The sequence below is a fragment of the Pinus tabuliformis genome, chromosome J (genome assembly GCF_031772625.1).
Source record: "Pinus tabuliformis cultivar Carrire ecotype Pingquan chromosome J, CPIR1, whole genome shotgun sequence".
Taxonomy (NCBI): domain Eukaryota; kingdom Viridiplantae; phylum Streptophyta; class Pinopsida; order Pinales; family Pinaceae; genus Pinus; species Pinus tabuliformis.
In genome coordinates, this window is record NC_142295.1 from 1,640,868,632 (window position 1) to 1,640,884,360 (window position 15,729).

The window sequence follows — 15,729 nt, forward strand, 5'->3', positions numbered from 1 at the left end:
GAAAAACGTGCCTCTTGGCACACCTCAGCCCCTTTACAGTTTGTGCATAGTGATTTATGTGGTCCACTTCCAGTGGTTTCATTCTCTGGCTACAAGTATTTCTTAACTTTCATTGATGATTTCTCCAGGCGCATTTGGGTATACTTTTTAAAATCAAGAGTGAAGAATTTAACATGTTCTTGGCCTTTAAGGCCTTTGTTGAAAAACAATTTGGACATCAAATTCTTAAGCTAAGATCTGATAATGGCAGAGAATATGTTAACAACAAATTCATCAAATTTTGCACTAAGAATGGAACTCAAATGCAACATAATGTTCCATATACTCCACAACAAAATGGTGTAGCTGAAAGGAAGAATCGCACATTAAAGAAAATGGCTAATTGTATGCTTCAATCTAAAGGACTTAGTCTTAATTTTTGGGCAGAAGCAATTAACTACGCAGATTACATAGTAAACGACACTCCTACTAAAGTTTTAAAGAATATCACTCCATAAGAAGCATGGAGCTCAATTAAACTTCTTTGTCTTTTGTTAGACTTCTGAGTTCCTCTGCTGTGGCTTCAACCTCTTTAACCATGGCAACAATCTCTCCCTCTTCTTTTTGATTCATTTTCTTAGTCTTCTTCAGTCACAGTTTGTGACCCATGACTGTTATCATTCCTTTTCTTATATTTACTTTGTTGATTGCATGAGGCTCTCTCCCATATCGCCTTCGAAAAATATATATATATATATATATATTTTTCAATATGTGCCCCCATAAGGCACAATCTTCACCTTAAAGAGTGTCATGTTAGACAAAAAAACGAAATAATTTTGTAAAGTGACAGATTTTACAAAACCCTAAATTCTTTTGTCAGAAAACTTTTTTTTTCTTAATTCCATTTCAATTAAAAAATATCAAGCTCTTTAAAGAAAACACCTTTATACCCTGTACCTTTCTCTTTTTTTAAATAAAAAATAAAATTCCAAAAATATCTTCCATATATCTTAGACCCTTAAAAAAAAATTCAAAAACTTCTTTAATTGAAACACCTTTGGAATAAGGTCAAACCTTTTGACTTTCTTTTAAAAAATCACATATCTTCTTAATAAAAAATCACATATCCCCTTCAGATCGTGCACTAAATGAATAGCATGCATGCTAAATGACTTTCATATCCTTCGATTGGTGAATGGTGAATTCAACTTATTCCTCAACGGCTACTGTAAGAGGAGTTTGCGACCTACACGTGATGTCGGTTTTCCCACACGTAATTAAAATGGAATTTATTAATGCTTGTATTTTCTAGTCCTGCAGCTCTGCGGGGCTCTTAACCACCAACACGGCTTTGCAATTTATTAATGCTTGTATTTTCTAGTCCTTCAAATCTGTTCGACGGGGGATGAGGATTAGTTGCTTACGGTGACGGCTAGCACACTTTTGCAATTTATTAATGCTCATATCTTCTAGGCCTTTTGCAATTTATTAATGCTTGTATCTTCTAGTACTCCAACTCTGTTCACGACGACGGGGATGGTGGATTAGTCGCTTGCAGTGGCGGCTAGTGCACTGCAGGCCAATAAGGAATTCACGGCTCTTAAATAATCGAAAAATAATACACTGTGTGGCTCTTGCAGATTGGCGCTGCACTTATCAGATACAACAAAGGCCTGAGAAACCTTTGACAGAGAGTGCAGAGGCGCAAACACACAAACACAGAACTGAACTTGAACTTCACAACATATTGGTTTCATTTGCTGTTTAATCATGTATTTATACACATCAAGAGAAAGCTCTGGAAATTCGGGCGGTGGCTTCTTGAAAAAGCTTCCCCCATTGTCAACATATCCTCCGCCGACTTCTAGAACCTGTACTCTGAACATCAGTTGTATTCTCTAAATTAATCTAGCTACTGAATTAATAGAGAGTAGTTGGAATTAATACCTTCCAACAACCTTTGTGAAATTTCTAACACAACTCATGTGATCTGACTTTGTGAAATGTTACAAGTTCCATTGTCTTATTTTTAAAATTTGCAATCGGTTTCGTCCTTTCATAGTCTTCTCTAAGAATTTGCGATATTAGGAACTCTTTCAAGTCTAGAGACTGTTCAAATTCAGAAGTCCATTTTGGCAATTTGGGTTATTAGAGCCTGTTCAAATTCAGAAGTCCATTGTAGCTGCTTCGAGATAAGTAACGCAACTAGCGTATCTTATTCTGCAAATATCTTGGATTCCATGAAGTAGTAATCTTAATTAAGATACTTCCAAAATTTGCAATCCATATAAGTTCAGCAACTTTATCAACATAAGGTAACCCTGTGCTTCTTTACTACAGAGTTGGCATTTTATTTAGCCGTACTGTGTTTCTGCTGGAAGCTGAGAAAGATGGAAGTGGAGAAGGTGCTTCATATGAACGCGGGGCTTGGAGACTCCAGCTATGCTAAAAATTCCACTCGCTTCTAGGTTTCCATTTTTAATCTACCATTTTCTATCTTACGTTTTAAAATAAATTATATATCGTCTCACTATTGATAGTAATGCAATATTGCAGAGAGAGATTAGAATTTGTAGAGCCCATCATGGAGGACAACATTTTATCCATGAAAATGAAGATGTTGATGGAATGCAGTACAGTTTGCATTGCAGATCTTGGTTGTTCATCCAGCCCCAATGCTCTTATTCCCGCGGAAAACATAACAAATACCCTCAAAGCCAAATATTTATCTGCGGGCATGGCTGTGTTGAAAATGTCTGGTTATTTCAAACACAAAAGAAATAGCACAGAGAACAACGCTCTGTTTCTAATACAGGATCTTTATTAGAAAACAACAAAAATAAAACTGTTACAAAATAGTCTTCCTCTTCAGAGGGATTACATCAGGAACGCTCCAGTTCCAGAAACCAATTTCATTATCTCAGAAAACTAAAGGTTCAGCACTGCTGTGCGTTGCAGAAAAAAAAACTCTCCTTCTCTAATTCTACACACCTGTGTCTGCTCTTGCATTTTTTTTTTTATATAATGAACAACACAAAAATATCTTACAATACGTGTTGCTTGTGCCCATACTTCCGTAAAATAGAAAACAATAAAATTAAAAATTTCACCTACATTTACCAACCCTAGTAAATATCATTAATTACATGGCTGAAAATATCTTATCGGAATTTAATGCATGGCTTATCATAATATCGCACCATCGCATCGGAGGAAGAGAAAAGATGTGCCACCGCTTCCATAACTGTTGAATCATGCGATTTGCGATATGCGATCAGATCGCATCGCGAAATCGCAATCGCAGACAATCAAAGGGTCGCAGTGAAGGTTGACAAGGAAATGTGCGATATGCGATGGGATCGCATCGCAGGAAAAAATCTGCAGGTTCGTTGAAGTAAAGTCATTGCTGCTTTTCAACTATCAGCTTCCGGCAGTTTGAAATTATCATTCCAACACTCCCCTTTAATTTTAACTGCTGGGTTTTTCTGCATACCCAAGCATGTCCTGAAATGATCGAAACTTTTCTTTCCCAATGGTTTTGTCAAGATGTCAGCTAACTGATCCTCTGTTCTGCAGTGCTGCAAAACAATCTCACCATTGTTAACCAATTCACGTATGAAGTGAAATTTGGTGTCTATATGCTTTGTTCTTTTATGAAAAACAGAGTTTTTAGACAATGCTATTGCTGAGTTATTGTCACAGTAAATGGTTGTGTCATTTTTTTGTTCATGACACAAATCTCTAAGAACTCTTCTCAGCCATACTGCTTGGCATGCTGCTGCTGTTGCTGCCACATACTCTGCCTCTGCTGTTGACAAAGACACAACAGGTTGCTTCTTAGAAGCCCATGAGATGGCTCTCGATCCCATATGAAACACATATCCAGATGTTCTTTTCCTATCATCAACACTTCCAGCCCAATCACTGTCAGTGTAACCTATCAACATGAAACTTTCAGAAGAGGAGTATAAAATACCAAACCCCTTCGTTCCATTTACATACCTTAGAATCCTCTTGGCTGCCTGCCAATGAGTCTCTTTCGTTCTTTCCATAAATCTGGAGATTAAACTCATAGCGTGCATAATGTCTGGCCTAGTTGCAGTTAAGTACATAAGGCTACCAACTATGCTCTTGTACAATTTTGGATCAAAATCCTTGTTGCTGTCTTCTTTGGTCAATTTCAACCCCATTACAGTTGGAGTCACAGGTGCCTTGCTGTTCTGCATGTTAAATCTCTTCAACACTGTTTCCACATATTTAACTTGAGAAATGAAAACACCATTTTCACTTTGGTCTACTTCAATTCCAAGAAAATATCTTAAGAAGCCCAAGTCAGTCATTTCAAATTCACTTTTCATAACTGCTTTAAAATCAGCAATGAGAGAAGCATCATTGCTAGTAAAAAGCAAATCATCTACATATAAAACAACAATAAGAATCTTACGTCATTATCCTTTATGTAGAGGGTGGGTTCACCATCACACTTATCAAACCCATTGTCAATCAGATAAGCATCTATTCTGCTGTACCATGCTCTTGGAGCTTGCTTCAGCCCATAAAGAGCCTTCTTCAGTTTGCAGACTTTATGCTCTTGGCCTTCAACTTCATAGCCTGGAGGTTGTTCAACATAAACCTCTTCTTTTAACACTCCATTCAGGAATGCAGATTTAACATCCATCTGATAAATCTTCCATTTGTGTTGTGCCGCAATAGACAACACTGTTCTGACTGTTTCCATCCTTGCTACTGGTGCAAAGGTTTCCTCATAGTATTTTCCTTGTTGCTGCTTGTAGCCTTTCACAACAAGTATTGCTTTGTGCCTGTCAATCTTGCCTTCAGCATTGCTTTTGGTCTTATAGACCCACTTAACTCCAATGGCATCTTTGCCTTCAGGGAGGTCCACTAACTCCCATGTTTTACTCTTCTCAATTGCACCAATTTCTTCATTCATTGCTTCAATCCATTTATCTTCATTTATAGCATCTTCAAAATGAACTGGGTCATCAACATGACAATATAAAGAGAATAATGAATTTGGACCGGTATTGTTACTTACCTCTCCTTGTTCATAAATCTCATTCAGATTTCTGAATCTTGGTCTTCTTGGTGTGCTTGGAGTTCCATCCGAACTTGAGGGTATTTTTTATCCCTGTGATGTGCTTGGAGAAGCACTTCCTTGACTTCTCAAGGCTGTTCGAATTCCAGCTTGTGGTGTGGTTTGTTGTACTTGCAGTGGTGGAGGAGGAGCCACCAAGGAAGGATTATTTGTGGCTGTCCCTTCCTCTTCTTCTTCGTGAGACACAATTGTCTTCACATTCACTGTGTTGGGTCCCTATAATACTAGTGATTACCCCATTACTATTGTAGTTATACCCCCTATTTATATTTTTGTGCCCCTATTACCCCCATATTGTTATTTATGTGCCCCATAGAATCCCTCTATTGTTATTTTTGTGGCTTTATATTATTAGTGTTAGGTCGGCTGGATTATATTGTGACTCCTTAGACTCCTATATATAGAAAGGAGGTTTTGTCATTTGTATCATCCAAGAATTGTTCATTTATGTAATGTAAAGGAGGTTTCCCCCTCGAAGACGCTGAATTCTAAGGCGTTGATCTTTCTTTTCTATCTTTTCTTGAGCTGGTTTCATAACATTTGGTATCAGAGCTTTGGATTCTAGGGTTTCGCTGTTCCAAACAGGTCATCGTGGAATTTTCGCTATAAATTTTTTTCTGTGACGTTTCAGAAGTCGCAAAAAAAAACCCATTTGAGAAGAATTGGCGCTGAACCTTGGGTCCAAATTTCAGAGCTTTGCGCGTGATATTTTCGGAGATATGATCTGAGGAAGTTGGCCTTTTTGCAGACTCCTGAATTACATTCAAAACAGGTGACCTAGGGAAAATTGTCATAACTCTCTCTCTGAGGATCGGATTGAAATTTCGTAAAAAGGTACAGAAAGAGAACGGACTGTAGTTTCTTGTATGTGTGTTTCAGATTCAAAGGTTGAAACAGTGACTCGTGGCACGTCGTACAAGTTCGCTCTACTGAACTAGTCTAAAAGCAAGTCACTGTGGGAGATTTCACATAACTCTTCCTTGGAGAATCCAATTTGGCTCAGACTTGTGGCATTGGAAAGAGGACACAGAAGGCTACTGCAGGTAGTAATTTCAGAATTGGATGATCCGAAATTACAGAGATACATCAGATTCAATATCAGGCTTCTATAAAGTGAAAAAAAGGTGTGTAGTTTTTTTTAATTTTTGTGTAAGCTTGGTTTAACGGAATTCAAAGGGCATACTAAAACATTATTATCGGTAACTGATGCCCCGAGGAAATAAAATGCAAACACCTAGTAAGGAACCTGAAAGCTCTAGTATGACTCATGAAGAAGAGGAAGAAATGCTACATGATATATCAAAATTACAAGAACAAGTGCAACAAATGTCACGCTCACAAAAGCTAACAGAAGCTAAGATAAGTGGCGTGGAATCTAAGGTAAATGGCGTGGAATCTAAGATAAAGGGCATGGAAGCTAAGATGGATGGCATGGAAGCTAAGGTGAATGGCATGGACGCTAAAATTGATGGCATGGATGATAAGATGGATGAATTGAAGAAGTTGCTACAAGAAAGGGTCACTAATGGTGAAAAGGTAGTAAAGGAAACTCATGATGAGAATAAAAGAAATGTTAATCATGATTCCATAGACTCTAATGTTGGATCGAAGACTCACCATGTTCCAAAAATCGATATGAGGAATTTTGATGGCAAGGATCCCGCCACATGGATATTACAGATGGAGCAATTCTTCGATCTCAATAATGTGCAAAACACACAAAAGGTACGTATGGCAACTTTATATTTGGAACCAAATCAGTTTGTATGGTATCAATGGCTTTTTTCTCGTAAACAATTTATCACTTGGGAAATTTTTACGGAAGAATTGATAGCACATTATGAGGATACAAAAAGCAACACTTTTTTTAGCCAATTGATAAGTCTCAAACAAAAGGGTTCAATAATGGAGCACATTGAGGATTTCCAAAAATTGAACATAAGGGTAAAAGATATTCCAGAGGAGCATAGGATTGATGTGTTCATAGGGTCTTTAAAGGATAATATCCAACATGATGTGCGCCTTTGGGAACCTGATTCATTAAGAAGGCATTCAGGTTAGCAAGAAAAATGGAAAGCAAAATTATGGCAACTAGGAAGCATACCGTTCACAACTATAAAGACGGAAGTGTTGTTGCCCACAGTCTTCCACAACCTACAAGGTTGACACCACAACAATTGGAAGAAAAAAGAGCAAAAGGGCTTTGTTACAATTGTGATAGCAAATACACAAAAGGTCATAAGTGTGCTGAGAAGAAATTATTCTACATAGATTGTGAAGAAGAAGAAGAAAAGGAGCAAGAAAGGTCAAAAGAAGAGGATTCCAGGAACAAAGCCTAGATGAAGAACAAATAAATCCGACCATATCTTGTAATGCATTGGCGGGAATTACCACTCCTCAAACCATCAAGATAGAAGGACAAATCAAGAAGAAAAAGGTAATAGTGTTGATTGATTCAAGAAGCACCCACAATTTTATTCATTGTAGGGTAGCAAAAGAATTGAATTGCTTCCTATATCCAGCACCAGAGTGTCAAGTGATGATTGCAAATGGAGGAACAATAAATTGTTCTGGAAAGTGCCATAATATCAAGCTATCCATGGGAGAATATGTATTGACTAGCCTAATGCTTTCCATTCCAATGGGAGGTGCTGATGTTGTACTAGGAGTCCAATGGCTACAATCCTTGGGTACAATAGCTTTTAATTTTCAAGAACTTTTCATGAAATTTTCTGTGGAAGGAAAGGAAGTTGAATTAAGGGGTATTGCGGGGAAACCAGGAAAGATAATCAGCTCTAATGGCATGACAAAGCTTCTAAAAAAGGAGCAAAGAGGTGTAATTTCACAATTATGTTCGCTAGATGTTTCCACATTGGAATCATCTATTTCTCCAGATCTCCAAAAAGTCCTGGACAATCATTCCAAGGTATTTGAGACTCCCAAAGGTCTCCCACCTATGCGTGATCATGATCATGCTATTCATCTGATTCCAGGAAGTGTTCCTCCAAACATCAGGCCGTACAGATATCCATATGTCCAAAAAAGTGAAATTGAACGTATGGTTGCAGAAATGCTAGAGGCTGGTATAATTCAACCGAGTCAAAGTTCTTTCTCAGCTCCAGTAGTATTGGTGCACAAGAAGGATGGATCATGGCGCATGTGTCCAGATTATAGGGAGCTCAACAAGCTCACTATTAAAGATAAGTTCCCCATTCCTGTTATTGATGAATTACTGGATGAATTGCATGGATCAATTTACTTCACCAAGTTGGATCTTCGTTCGGGATATCATCAAATTAGAATGAAGATTGAAGACATTCCGAAAACAGCATTTAGAACTCATGAGGGTCATTATGAATTTTTGGTCATGCCTTTTGGCCTTACCAATGCACCTTCAACATTTCAAGGTTTGATGAATTCAATTTTCAAACCATTTCTTAGAAAATTTGTGTTAGTATTTTTTGATGATATACTAATCTACAGCAAGTCTTGGAAGGATCATGTTGAACATGTTGACAGGGTGTTACAACTATTGGAGGAGAAACAATTATATGCAAAAAGATCCAAATGTTTCTTTGGAGTCCAGGAGGTGGAATATTTGGGTCATATTGTATCTCATGAAGGAGTTAAGGTAGAACCTAGAAAAATTAAAGCCATTAAGGAATGGAAAATCCCCACATCCATAAAGCATCTGTGAGGATTTCTTGGGTTGACAGGGTATTATCGCAAGTTTCTTAAGAATTATGGGAGAATAGCAACACCTCTAACAACATTATTGAAGAAAGATTCATTTTCATGGACTTCGGAAGCAACAAAGGCCTTTGAACATCTTAAAGAGGCAATGTGCCAAGCACCGGTCTTAGCTACGCCGGACTTCACAAAAACCTTTATTGTGGAATGTGATGCTTCAGGAAATGGAATTGGTGCTGTTCTAATGCAAGATGAAAGACCCATTGCTTTTGAAAGTCGTCCAATCAAGGGAAAGTTTTTAAACAAAGCTATTTATGAGAAGGAAATGTTGGCAATACTCCATGCACTTAAGAAATGGCGACCCTACCTAATGGGAAGACACTTCAAGGTAAAAACGGATCATGATAGCCTTAAATACTTTTTAGAACAAAGATTATCCTCTGAAGAGCAACAAAAGTGGGTCACAAAGATGTTGGGTTATGACTTTGAAATCATCTACAAAAAAGGGAAGCAAAATGTGGTGGCAGATGCACTCTCAAGAAAGGATGAGGATGTGGAAGCATTGTTGTGTGCCATTTCTATTATCCAACCAGATTGGATAAATGAAGCAAGGGAGGAATGGAAGAACGACGAAGAAGTGTGGGCACTTATTCAAAAGCTACAACAAGATTCCAGTACTTCTGATACATTTAGCTGGAAAAATGATTCGTTATGGTACAAAGATCGCTTATACCTCTGTAAGAATTCCCAGCTAAAACAAAAGATTCTTATGGAATTGCACACTTCTCCCTTAGGAGGGCACTCAGGATTTTTAAAAACTTACCACAGGGTTAAGAAGGAATTTTTTTGGGATGGCCTTAAATCAGATATTCAAAATTTTGTGGCGGAATGTTTGGTTTGCCAGCAAAATAAAGTTGAAACAATTAAGACACCAGGTCTATTACAACCTTTATCCATTCCAAGCCAACGTTGGGAGGAGGTTTCAATGGATTTTATCACAGGTTTACCCAAGTCTGAGGGAAAGAGTGTCATCATGGTGGTAGTTGATAGACTTACCAAGTATGCACACTTTTGTGCATTATCACATCCATTTAAAGCCAGTACAGTTTCTACTGCATTTATGGAAACAGTTCAAAAGCTACATGGAAACCCAAAGATTATTGTAAGTGACAGAGATCCCATTTTCACTGGAAATTTTTGGACAGAATTATTTTCTTGTCTTGGTACTCAGTTAGCTCATAGCTCATCTTATCATCCTCAATCTGATGGGAAACTGAGATAGTAAACAAATGTTTGGAAGGATATCTTCGTTGCTTTGTATCTGATAAACATACACAATGGGTCAAATGGTTGCCTCTAGCTAAATGGTGGTATAACACTTCCTTCCATACAGCAACAAAAATGACCCCATTTATGGCACTTTATGGGTATCAACCACCATCCATCACATCATATTTAAGAGAAAATTCTAAGGTTCAGGCAGTGGAACATCACATCGAACATCAACAACAAGTCCTCCAACTCTTAAAGGATAACCTCGTGTTGGCACAAAATAGAATGAAACAACAGGCAGATCAACATCGCAGTGAAATAAGTTTTGATGTAGGTGATTGGGTATTCCTACGGCTATAACCATATAAGAAAATGTCCCTAAAGCAAGCTAAGAAGGATAATAAATTATCACCAAAGTATTATGGTCTGTACAAGGTGTTCGAAAAGATTGGTACTATGGCATACAAATTGGAGCTTCCTGCAGCTTCTCGATTCCACCCAGTTTTCCATGTTTCATGTTTAAATAAGGTTATAGGTGACAAGCTCCCAATTCAAACAATATTGCCAGAACTTGACGAGGAAGGAAAAATTATATTGGAACCGGAAGCAATCACAGAAACAAGAACTCGACAGCTACGAAATCGATCAATTTCATAGTATCTTATCAAGTGGAAGAACTTATCCACTGAAGATTCCACATGGGAGGATGAGAATTTTATGCAGAAGTATCCAGAACTGCTCAAGCGTTGAGGACAACACTTTTTTGAAGGAGAGGGGCATGTTGGGTCCCTATAATACTAGTGATTACCCCATTACTATTGTAGTTATACCCCCTATTTATATTGTTGTGCCGCTATTACCCCCATATTGTTATTTATGTACCCCATAGAATCCCTCTATTGTTATTTTTGTGGCTTTATATTATTAGTGTTAGGTCGGCTGGATTATATTGTGACTCCTTAGACTCCTATATATAGAAAGGAGGTTTTGTCATTTGTATCATCCAAGAATTGTTCATTTATGTAATGTAAAGGAGGTTGCCCCCTCGAAGAGGCTGAATTCTAAGGCGTTGATCTTTCTTTTCTATATTTTCTTGAGCTGGTTTCATAACACACTGTCTTCTCTAAGCTTCCATCCCAAGCTTCATCTTCAATAAACTGCACATCTCTGCTTACTATCAATTTCTTGGTGGATGGATTATAGAGTTTGTATGCTTTTGACTCATCACAATAGCCAATAAAGACACACTTCTCCCCCTTACTGTGAAGCTTCTTCCTTAGCTGATCTGGTACATGTGCATATGCTACACAACCGAATAATCTCATGTGAGTGACAATTTTCTTTTGACCACTCCATGCTTCTTCTGGTATTTTGTTCATGACAGCTTTAGCTGGGCATCTATTCAAGATGTAAACTGCGCAAATGACAGCTTTTGCCCAATACTCATGCGGCAAGTGTTTTGCCTTTAGCATACTTCTGACCATGTCAAGAATGGTCTTGTTCTTCCTTTCGGCAACACCGTTTTGCTGAGGTGTATACCTCGTGGTGAACTGCTTTTGTATGCCATTCTCTCTGCAAAAATGCAGAAAGTATTTGGAGATGTACTCTCCTCCTCTATCTGTTCTGAGCACTTTGATATAATGCCCACACTGCTTCTCAACAAGAGTTTTGAAGTGGCAGAATTTCTCAAACACTTCACTCTTCTGTTTCAGCATATACACCCATGTCTTTCTGGTGTTATCATCAATGAAAGTTAAAACATATTTATTTCTGGAAAATGATGGTATTTGCATCGGTCCACACACATCAGAGTGAACAATTTCCAGGGGTTCTTTTGCCCTTATACTCTTTCCTGCTGGAAAGCTTTCTTTGTGTTACTTGCCCAAGATGCAGCCTTCACAAAGGCTGTCTGGTTTCTCGATCAATGGCAATCCCTTTACCATTCCCTTTCTGTGCAACAGATTCAAGCCTCCAAAATTGAGATGTCCAAATCTCAAGTGCCACAACCAATTCTCATCTTTCACTTGTTCCTGAAAGACTTCTTGTGTTACAGCTGTAATAGCTCTTCCTTCCTTCAAATCTGCCCTGAGTTTGAGAGGAAACATTCTATTGCTGGTCATCTACACTTGTGCAATGATCTTCTTACTTGGAGGTATGTCTCTGATTGTACACATATCATCTTTGAAGAACACATTGTAACCTTTGTTAATGAGCTGTCCAATGCTCAAAAGATTACATTTCAGACCGGGTACATAATATACCTCTGGCACAATCATCTGTTCTCCATTTCTTTCTTGGATACTGACTCTGCCCTTACCCTTGACAGATATCTTACTATCAGTTCCTGTTGTTACCTCAGATTTCACATTTTCATCCAGATTGGCAAACATTGCAATATTTCCCATCATGTGATTACTACAACCTGAGTCTAAGAACCAAAAATCTTCTTGTTTGTCTTGTGCAATATTACATGTTAACAGCACAATCTTTGGATTCTTATCTCCTTCATTTGCAAAATTTTCATTCTGCCTACTATTCATGTCATTTTGTTTTTTTCTACATTCATTGGCGTAGTGCCCATATTTTTTACAATAATGACATTGGACTTGAGATTTGTCATACCTTTGTCCATGAGCTTGCTGTTTGCTTGAACCTTCATCTTGGTTCTGATTGCAGCTCCTTCCGCTTGTGCTTGCAGGATTATTTCTGCCTTTGTTTTGGCTTCTTCCATGACCTCTATTATTTGCTCTCCCTCGACCTTTTCCTTGGCCAAAAGACATCTGAGTCTTGAATGCTTGCTCAAAAGAGGAATTTGTTCCTCTACTCACTCTGTGTTCATGAGACATAAGAGAAGCACTCAGTTCATCTACTGTGAACTGTGAGAGATCCTTTGTTTCTTCTATTGCTACCACAACAGCTTCAAACCTTGAGGGTAAACATATCAAGATCTTCTCTACAATCCTTCTTTCTTCAAGAATCTCACCATGAGATCTTATCTGGGTTATCAGCTCAATAAACTGAGTGACAAATGAATCTATTGTATCAGATTCCTTCATGCTGAGTGTTTCAAAGTCTCTTCTCAACATCTGCAACTTTGCAGTCTTCACCTTCTCCATGCCTTGATAGGCAGTTTTGAGAATATCCCATGCCTCCTTGGATTTTGTTACTGCTACAATCCGTGGAAAAACACTTTCATGTACTGATTGGAAGAGAAAAAGAGGGCTTTGGCATCCTTCTTCCTATCGCTCTTCAACTAGTCTCTTTCTTCTACTGTCAAAGCAGCCAATGCTGTTGCATTTGCCGGTTCAGCATAGCCAATTTCAACCAGCTCCCATATTCCTTGAGAAGCAAACAATGCTTTCATTGTTATGGACCAATAACTGTAATTTTTCCCATTAAACTGTGGCAGTTGGGAATTTGTCAAACCGGTTCCAGCATTTGCCATCTTAACCTGTATAAATAAAGAAGAGATACTGACTGTATAATAAAAAGCAAAAAAAAACTTTCTCTTCTTGATAAGCTTCTTACAACTCCTATAGTGAAAAACAAACTCTGTTTTTGAATCACTGAGTGCCTAGACTAGCTCTGATACCATGTTGAAAATGTCTGGTTATTTCAAACACAAAAGAAATAGCACAGAGAACAACGCTCTGTTTCTAATACAGGATCTTTATTAGAAAACAACAAAAATAAAACTGTTACAAAATAGTCTTCCTCTTCAGAGGGATTACATCAGGAATGCTCCAGTTCCAGAAACCAATTTCATTATCTCAGAAAACTAAAGGTTCAGTACTGCTGTGCGTTGCATAAAAAAAAACTCTTCTTCTCTAATTCTCTACACTCCTATGTCTGTGCTTGCATTTTTTTTTTTATATAATGAACAACACAAAAATATCTTACAATACGTGTTGCTTGTGCCCATACTTCCGTAAAATAGAAAACAATAAAATTAAAAATTTCACCTACATTTACCAACCCTAGTAAATATCATTAATTACACGGCTGAAAATATCTTATCGGAATTTAATGCATGGCTTATCATAATATCGCACCATCGCATCAGAGGAAGAGAAAAGATGTGCCACCGCTTCCATAACCGTTGAATCATGCGATTTGCAATATGCGATCAGATCGCATCGCGAAATCGCAATCGCAGACAATCAAAGGGTCGCAGTGAAGGTTGACAAGGAAATGTGCGATATGCGATGGGATCGCATCGCAGGAAAAAATCTGCAGGTTCGTTGAAGTAAAGTCGTTGCTGCTTTTCAACTATCAGCTTCCGGCAGTTTGAAATTATCATTCCAACAGGCTGTTCCGCAGTGCCAAGTATTCTTTAACGATCTTCCTGCTTCTGATTTCAATTCACTCTTTAGAATTTTTCTTTCTTTTTCAATAAATATTGATCATCAGAATGAAGAGGGAGTAGCAGCCAGATCATATTTCGCAGCAGGCGTACCAGGTTCATTCTATTGCAAGCTATTTCTAGACAAAGCTATCCATTTCGTTCATTCTTCCTTTAGTGTTCATTGGCTCTCCCAAGTATGTTTTGGTAATCTTGTTTTCATTTTTATTTTGATTTCAGTAATGAGAATTTGAACCTTAAATTTTATGGTTTTACATAATACAGCCCTAACACAAACATAAATATTATTAAAATAAATCCACTTAATCCACAACCTTAACCCAGTTTTTGTGTCATGATCAGGTTCCTGCTGATATTTCAAATAAAAATTCAGTGGCATGGAATAAGGGGAAAATCTTCTGTGGAGGATCTCGGGTTGTTGGGGAAGCGTATTCTCGTCAATTTCAGAAAAGATTTCAACACGTTTCTGAGAGTCCGGGCAGAGGAGGTGGTTGAAGGAGGCTGGATGTTTTTGGTGTTAATAGGTCGAACAACTCAAGATCCAAGCGATCAGGGTTTCCTTGCCTTCTACTGGGAAGCGTTAGAGAGAAGTTTGAATGAATTCGTATCTCAGGTAATTTTATATTATTGCTTTTAGCTTCAGTTTGAATGGGTTTGATCTTGAATTCAAATGGTTATTGAAAAGTTTACTATTTGTGCAGGGGTTGATCGAGGAAGAGAATATTGACTCATTCAACATCCCCTTGTATGCTCCATGTCCAGAAGAAGTGAGCGGAGAAGTAGAGAGACAGGGTTCATTTGAAATACTACGACTGGAGCTCCAGAGAAAATCAGAGACACTTACCGAGGAGGAGATGGAAGCCATGAGAGGCTCGGCCTCTGCAAAGGCTGCAGTTGGCAAAAAGGATGCGAAGATATTGAGAGCAGTGTTGGAAAGTCTGTTGAAACACCATTTTGGAGAAGAAATAATGGATGCGTTGTTTGAGAGGTTCGGACAAATAATTGGAAAGAGATACAACACTGAACACAGCATGGGATGTGGAGAGAAAGGAGGAATTCTGTTTCTAGTACTCAAGCGTAAATGACTTGAAGTTCGAGTTATGTTGTATGATGTTTTTAGGCAGTTTCCCGTTGCAGTCTTTCACCTGAGAGTCTCTCAGTTTATGGTATAGTGTAATGATAAAAATTGATAAGGTATTTTTTTTAATAATTTTTGGTAAGAATATAATTTGCATTTGTCAAATTGGTAAAGTGCTTGAGTTTTAGGTTTTTCAAATTACGGTTAAAAACATATTTTTTTTTTTTG

General features: G+C 37.9%; 1 protein-coding gene across 1 annotated transcript; it reads left to right on the forward strand.

Annotated features, from left to right (window-relative positions):
* The first annotated feature begins 2,566 nt into the window (after window positions 1-2,566).
* LOC149233821 (carlactonoate CLA methyltransferase-like) lies at window positions 2,567-15,508 on the forward strand. Its single transcript, XM_089382306.1, has 6 exons — window positions 2,567-2,736; window positions 3,261-3,366; window positions 14,126-14,296; window positions 14,369-14,599; window positions 14,797-15,036; window positions 15,125-15,508. The coding sequence occupies exons 1-6, from the start codon at window positions 2,567-2,569 to the stop codon at window positions 15,506-15,508; spliced, it is 1,302 nt and encodes a 433-aa protein (XP_089238432.1).
* Window positions 15,509-15,729: the final 221 nt, after the last annotated feature.

Bases quoted from the DNA above. Each gene is read 5' to 3' on its own strand.
- LOC149233821 (XM_089382306.1), top strand. From the start codon at position 2,567: ATGGAGGACAACATTTTATCCATGAAAATGAAGATGTTGATGGAATGC. The intron at 14,297-14,368 runs GTTCGTTGAAGT...TCATTCCAACAG, and splicing joins TCGCAGGAAAAAATCTGCAG to GCTGTTCCGCAGTGCCAAGT. The intron at 15,037-15,124 runs GTAATTTTATAT...CTATTTGTGCAG, and splicing joins TGAATGAATTCGTATCTCAG to GGGTTGATCGAGGAAGAGAA.